Raw genomic sequence first — 7954 nt, forward strand, 5'->3', positions numbered from 1 at the left:
ATGAACTATGATGCAAATATGCACCTTTGGAGATGCAGATCCATGTAGACTGATGTCAGCTGGGGCACACTGAATTGCCTTTTGTTGCCTTCTCCCCCACTTCCAACCCTTCCAACCTTTTTTTTTTTCTTTTAACTTTGAGCGTCTTACATGTCATTTCTTTCCCTCTTCTCCTCGTGCATAAATAAACCTGTGCCCTCCTCTCCCCAAGCAAACTCTAGGGCTAGCTCAAAGGTCTGGGAGCATTCCTACATGAAGACTTTTCTCTTTTCTAACTTTGTTTTGATTTTATGCTTGTTATCCACCCCTACAGCTCTGACACTCCTCAACAAGAGGCTCCGTACCTGATGAAACAAAAGGGGGGTTGTGCTGCCTGATGAACCTAAACTCAGCTTGTGGGGGTTCGGTTAAGCGCAGCAGGAAAAACGAAGGGAGCGCCATTCTCCCCAGTTCTCTGCAGACCAAATCAAATTATCTGCAGTGCGCTCATGAAAGAAGAGATTCCCCAAAGTGTTACTAAGACCGTTCTCCTCATAACCCCTTTGTTATTCAAAGGTGCCCAGCTGTTGTGCCGCTGCTCTTAAACCAGAGGGCCTTCTCTCCCTGATCTTCAGCCCTCGTGACTTCCAATGATGCCCTCGAGGCACCATGGCCTAGAGGGCAGGTGGCAGGGTGAAAGGTCTCTCTGGATAGGACAAACCCAGCTCACTCAGCTGGTTTACCTCTGTAGCTTCTGTAGTGCTTCAAAAGACTACAAAGATATGTTGCTTAATTTTATTTATTTATTCTTTTTGAGACAGATAAACTAAAATGGCCAGTGGTGATGTGAGTGACAGGTGAAAGTATAATAAGCTGCTGGAATCTGAGAATTTCATAGTTTCACTGGTTTCTATTCCTTGTAAAAACTAAACTACTATTAAAACATCTACATTTTTGACACAGTCTAAGTACAAAACCAAATTAAACTTAGAAATAATCCCTCTTCTCATTAACTCAACCTTCATAAAAAGTATGCAAAAACTGAAAATTTTCTAAAGGAAACAAAATGTAATTATTTAAGAAAGTTAAAGTGATGATAAATGTAATTGTTACAAAAAACTCAAGCATACTGCAGAACCATACGCCTTTGTCACTGTTCAACCACCTATCACATGATACAATACTGACCTCTAGTGGAATTTTAATGAAACAACATATTTCAAGGTAAGGTTCATTGGATAAACAAATCTGCAAAGCATGCATTGTGCAGTGCTCAACATTTATTGATGCACATTTTGTAATGTATGCCTCTTGGACAGTTTTTGGTCAGTGCTTTGTGTGACCTCCCTCTTTGCTTCCACCAGTGTCACTGAGCAGTCCGAATCCTTTCCACTTAAAGAGTTAATCCTAGTTTTTATGTAACATTTTGGATTTATTTGTAATCTTATGAAGATGTATTGATAAGTCTATGGCCACCTTTTGATTGGCCTGAGTGTGTAAAGACTATAGGGTTCTTTTTGTGTCCCTAGGGGCAGTGGAAACCTGTCTGCCTTGTGGTTTGTTTGTCATATGTTCAGTGATAGTTCGTTTCACAACTGGGACACAGGTCTTGGCCCTGCTGGGATGACCATCATGCGTTTCCTGCAGTGAGCACATGTGCATGCTCTGTTTTGGAGATGAGTGCAGAGAAGCCTTAGCTGTGTGAGGACCCCACAAATCTCTCAGTCTAGCCTTGCTCTCCATGTTGATGCTGACTTCTTCCGTGCACTGAGACCTCAGGATAGTGTTAACCCGGAGGTGGATGCAGTCCCGTGTCAGAGGATGATGAAGGCCTCGCTTCTTTATCCGTTCAGTTGCAGCCTTCTCGCTAAGCTTCACTGACTGTTTAGCAATCTCACTGCACACTCTGGCTGTGAAGAAAAAAAATCCACTTACAACACAAATCAACTAATTTTAAAGTATATTTTTTCTTCCACCTTGAGCATGCTTACGTTGTATTTGGCATTTAATGGGGGAGGACAGGATGTGGGTCCGGTGAAGCCGCTCACCTCTCTCTGGCTTCATACAGTCATGGCTGTGAATCTTTTGGGTGGTTGAAGGCAACTGTGCCACGTGATCTCCCGCAGGAGCGGAAAGAGGAAACTTTCTGAGAGAAGCTGCAGATTTCTCAGAAACCAAACTATCCTGTGGCATCACATCACAGTGGTCTCCCCGTGAGGAACTGGCATAATCCCAGAACACTTTGGCAAACTGGAAGAGCTTCACGCTGTATATCGTGTTCACTAATATACTAAGGAACATTAGTGAGACAAAGTATAAAATCAAGCTAGAGATCGCACTAAGAAAAATTGTGTAATAAGAAAAAAATAATCAAGCTCATGCGAGTCATCCGACTCACCTTTGGTCAAGGAAGTGCAGGGACAGGAGACGACCTGTTCCGGTCTCTGCTGTGATCTCTCTTAAACAATCACCAGTGAGGAAATTAAATATGCGAATCTTTCCGTCCACACAGCCAGTAATAACACGAAGGTAGAGCAGCATAAGAGATTTTACCTCCCTGCAGAACAATCAGAAGATCCTGTATTCCTAGTAAGATCCCATTTAAATTGTTCTACATGGCAGCTTCAGAGGTTACATGCTTACTTTTGGTGGCTGAATGTTATAAGACACTCCTCAACATTATGGTTGATGCTCCACACCATGACATTGCCAGTGCAGTCTCCAGATAGAAGGTGCCAGTCGTCAAGGAACAGGCACTTCACTGCACTCCTGTGGGCATCAATTGTCTTGTGGAAGATGGGACATTCATGAACAACATATGGAAAAACGGAAATGTTTCATCAGCTTCAGACAACACGAAGTGTTCTGTATTTGATTTTCCACAAATGTTTCTCACCCGGAGGAGTGCTGCATTTTCCATGTCCCATATTTTAACAAGGCCCTGTTTACAGCTGCTGTAGATAGTAGTTTTGCTGACCTTTACACATAGGACAGGACTGGGGTGCTTGAAATTAAAACCATTAAAAGGCTTCCCGGTCTGCAGACACCACACTGGCAAAGCAATGGTTCATTTCAGCTTGCTTACATATGAAAATGTTAACAGGAAGTTTTTTTTCTGAGGGTAAAAACATGACAATATACATACATTACACTGATTTCAATACACACATTTCCATTCACAGGACAGATGTAAACGATAAAAATAATGGGAGAAAGATTCAGGAAAAGCTAACCTATAAAAACTGTTTTCAGCAGTTCTTTAAAAGAAACCGCAGCTCACAGACCCTGATCAGCTGATCCACTGCTGTTTTAAGGTCTCAGTAGCTCTGCTATGTACACAGCAGCCCAGCCGTGGAAGGTTTGATATGTTATAAATAAAAATTTAAAATGGACTGAAATTCACTGGAAACTCGTAAAGGAGAGCGAGAATGAGAGTGACATGCCAGCGCTGGCTAGCAGCTTAGATGCTGCATTATTGTCCAGTTGAAGATGGGTATAATTAAAAGAAACACTGACAGTATTTTAGATGACATATAATCTTTTCTCCACAAATATGAGTGCAGGTATGTCTTAAATGGTTGGTTTGCATTTGGGTTTATCCAAAATACCTAAAAGAAACTCACTGATTAAGATAAGACATATGAATTGCTTCTTAGAAAAGACAATTTCTCAACAGGAAAATGAAAATATGTGATAAGTGTGTTTTTTGTTTTTTCTATTAAAGACAACGTGTGGTTATATTTACTCATGTAAATGTGAGCTCATGTAAAGATGGTGTATACCGATCAGTGGCCGCTTACCTTTAACTGCACAGTCTTTAGCTCCTGAGACAAGTTTATCAGCATCAGCATCCAGACAGTTGACGGTGCCAGTGTGACCGTACAGCGCCATGTCACACCGGTCTGTCTTCAAGTTCCAACACCTGAAAGTGTGATGACAGGAAAACTTCAAAACACAATCAATTAAATCAGATTCATTCATGCAAATGCATTGTCGTCAGCATCTTCTGCATAATCAATTATTACCTACTCACAGAATTCTACTCATAAATTAGATGATTTTTCACCTGATACTTGTGTCAAAGCTCGCGGTTATCAGCAGATCTCTGTCCTCACAGAGCAGCACTGCCCGAATGCTTCCAACGTGTCCTTTCAGCACCGACACGTCTTCTGTTTCTGATGACACATAAAACAGACGCACCAAACGGTCCTTTGAGCCGGTGGCCAGCAGCAGTCCTCCTCTATAGTCCAACACCCGATAAGGATCTTCGCTGCAAAAACACATAAGTGCACACCTCTGAATCACATCAGCTGTACCAGTAGAAACGTTTTCTCATTCCTGTTTTCAGAGTTTATTTGGGCACTATGAAAAATATAATAAAATAAAATACAGGGAAATCAACACTCACTTGTCCAGCAGCACTTTGGTAAAATATGCACCGCAGTAAACATTTCGCTCTTCCATTTGCACTGCTGTGGTTCTGATGTTTGCATAAGCGGAGTTAAATGGCTTGAGCTGCAGAACCAATCGAATAAACACACAATCACTGTGTTGAATATTCCGGCTGATTCCAAAAGCTGATGTTTACTGTGTAGATGGTACGACTCTGTGAAACCTTGTGGACAGTAGAATAAATATCTTCTTCCTTGTCATCCTTTACTGGTACAGGGATTTCAACAATGTTTGCATAAGTAGGACTCACAAAATTAACACTGCTGGACCCCTGTAACAGAAAAAAAAAGATTAGCACTGATCAGATTTTTTAAAATTATTCTAAAGAAGTCTGATTTTTTTTTAAGTATTTTCATTAATTAAAACCACTATAAATATTTATATAATTTAATGTGAAAAAAAAAAATCTCAACCTCTATCATGGGAATAATTTGGCCCTGAAAATTTCTTCTGAATTTCATTTCCTCCATGGTTTCCTTCGCAAGTAGCTCCCAGTATTGACAAACTGCCGTGCAATGAATCAAAGTATGCTCACCTAACATTCCTACAAAACACACATACGGCATTGCACCTTTTCAATTTAACATTTACTGTATATTTAGTAAATGCAGACATAAGTGACATTGAAATTTTTACTTTAAGGACATATCGGCACACTTCACAAATTCAGGCTGCAGTAGTACAGTAGTATGCAAAGACTTGCCTAATATCCTCTTGGACAGATCAACAGGTAGGCAGCTTATGAAGTCTCTGTGTCGGCTGACCCCAGACACAGACTTGGAGGATCCCGGCACTACCATTAGAGCAGGGTCCTCAGACTCCTCCTGATTGTCATGATTGTTATTGTGGTTACTTACTGAAAAGATAAGACATACCTTATAGATCCCAAAAACTAGGAAATTAATTTGTTGGTGTGTCCCAAAATTAAATATAACATAATAAAATAATTAGTTATATCACAATAAAATAAAACACAGTTTTTCAGGATTGGGCTAATCTGAATACAATAAAATAAATAAATAGGTAAAATCTGATACTATAGAAATTACAGTTTAATAAAGTAAATATATCAATAATCTGAAATCCATATAAAATGTAATAACTAAATCTAAATCATCAATAAAAACAGAATTAAATAAAATCAGTATATGATCCAAGAAGATGGCTTGTTTCCACAGTGCTTCACCTTAGCTGGACCAACCCACCAATTGGCCCAGATGGCATATTTGTAGAGGAATGTTTATTAAATGGCTCCAAATGGCAGTGATGTGATTAGACTTCTGTTAAGTAAGGTAACCCTGAGCTAAATGATAACTATATGGAGACTAACACTGGAGTCATTATGGGAGAAGACAACCCTTGTAACGCAAAGCTTATAGAACAAGAATTTGCTTTTACTATAATTGTTTGTGTATATTCTATAACTGTATATGTGTCGTTGGTGGCCTCTAGTGGTCCGTAGCGGGAATTGCAGTGCAGTGGAAACCAAGTCCTTTCCCACTCCTGAGATCTTACCATTAAACTCCAGGAATCCACTTTTCTGTCTGATCAGGAGCACGTTGGTTAAGTTGGCGACCATCCGTAAAAGTTCGGAGTCACACAGTGAAAAAATACGGCAAACGTAGCTTGACTTGACCCAGTCCGGACTGCTGCTGAACCACTTCCAGATTTCCTTCACGTTCACTCCCAGGGGTTTTCCATCATGACCTTGGTGGGAAAAGCGTAAGGGGTGTTCCTGAGGTGTGATGGGGCTTCTTGACCTAGCGTAGGTGTGCAGCGTCCACGACGTCGCGCCACGCAGCACACCTTGGATGTTCTCGAGGACTTGGACGCTCCTGCAGCGTAAAAGGAGCGTCAGCGCGAACCTCCTCTTGAACTCATCCGACACCTTCCACAGACACCGACTGGAACCCGGAGGACTGGAGGCAAAGACGCAGGTCGGACATATACCGCACATACTGACGCATCCCTCCGCTTTTTTGGTGCTGAAAGACTTCGAGGCATTAACAGACTTCATGTCGAGGCTTTCAGTAGTTTCCTTTACATTCACCACGTCCGCGCCAGGCAACATTTTTTTCGTCTTTAAACATCACAACGAACACAAACATGCAGTGACAATTCAACTGGTTGCCATGCAACAAGTTCAGCGTGTCGGCAGCTGAATGGATGCTCGCGCGGGATTGTAGGCGAGACAGTTTATTAGGTACATAAGGTGGGCACTAAATCCAAGGGCCTTTAAGATTTAAATGCTTAGTGTGTCCTGGACTGATTTACAGAGGTGTTGGATTCTTATTCTTATTCTTATTCTTATTCTTATTGCTGTTCCTGCTGTGTTGGTTGTTTTCCTTTCAGAAACATAAGGTAAAATAATAGGATAAAATGTACTTTTCTTATCCCAGACGTTGGCAAATTACCGTTTTACAGCATTCAAAACAAAAATTGGTTAAACAAATTATAACTATTCAGTAAAATGAATTGTAATATGACAAAGGAAATGGCTTGATTAAACATGAAAAGAAGCTCAATTAAATTTGAATATAAAAAACAACAGGAAAACAATGTGAAATCAAAGTAAAAAAAATAAGAAATGAAATAAAACTCTGTAAAATGCAAATATTTTAGTTTAATAATAAAATGAAGTGTCTTTATAAAGAAAATTAGCTCAAATTAAATCAAGGGTGGTACAGTGACGGTGGCTGGGTGGTTTTGTGTGGAGTTTCTCACCATCCAAAGACATACATGCGATTAGGATAAGGTGATTAAGTTAAGGTGGTTTTAATTTGCGTGTGAAAGGCTGCCTGCCTCTATTTGTTTGTTTGTTTGTTTGTTTGTTTGTTTGTTTGTTTGTTTCCAAACAAACACATTCAGAAATAAATAAGCATAATCAAAAAAGTGTCCAAGTGTATTGAACTCTTGTGATAATGTTTTTCACAGTGTCAAATACATCTTCAAAGATTAATAAAGGTAGTGTAAAAAAAATGTAGAGAACCCAGAGGGGTATACCACAGAAAAGGAGGAGGGAACCTAAAATTAAAAAAATGTATTTTCACTCTTAATATAGTCTACAGTATACACACACTATATACACACTCGTGCCCTTTCGCACCAGGTTCGGTCACCTGAGATCACCTAGCTGCCTCTATAATTCAAACTTCCATAATATGGCTCAGGATCAAATGTTAATGTCAAATGTTAAGGGCATGAAATGGTTAATCTTGAGGTGAGCTTTGCAGTCTCTTTCAGAGGAAAACAAAAATACTCGTGCGCCGCCCGGGAATCGAACCCGGGTCGCAAGAATGGGAATCTTGCATGATACCACTACACCAGCGGCGCCGTTGTTAGCGGGGCTGATAGAAAGCAATTTATCGGCGTGAAGCTTGGTCGAGTTTTGGACCATTATGTGTATTTTTGTTTATGGATGCTCGCCTTATATATTACTGATATGTGAAAACGATAAAAGGAAGCGATAGTAGAAGAACAGCACATATTTGAAAAACGTTGCCACTTTTATTTAAAAAGAAGG

At 40.2% G+C, this 7954-nt stretch overlaps 1 protein-coding gene across 1 annotated transcript; it reads right to left on the minus strand.

Moving 5' to 3' along the window:
* Positions 1-1159: 1159 nt before the first annotated feature.
* Positions 1160-6539, minus strand: fbxw10 (F-box and WD repeat domain containing 10; the record flags this gene model as incomplete). Its single annotated transcript, XM_080873029.1, is given in 13 exon segments — positions 1160-1889; positions 1971-2269; positions 2378-2536; positions 2623-2765; positions 2876-3030; positions 3780-3901; positions 4046-4249; positions 4388-4494; positions 4595-4702; positions 4845-4975; positions 5135-5287; positions 5947-6509; positions 6511-6539. Coding segments are annotated over 13 exon segments (2580 nt in total). The 3' UTR covers positions 1160-1482.
* Between the last annotated feature and the right edge of the window lie 1415 nt (positions 6540-7954).

The sequence above is a fragment of the Rhamphochromis sp. 'chilingali' genome (genome assembly GCF_963969265.1).
Source record: "Rhamphochromis sp. 'chilingali' genome assembly, chromosome: 22".
Taxonomy (NCBI): Eukaryota; Metazoa; Chordata; class Actinopteri; order Cichliformes; family Cichlidae; genus Rhamphochromis; species Rhamphochromis sp. 'chilingali'.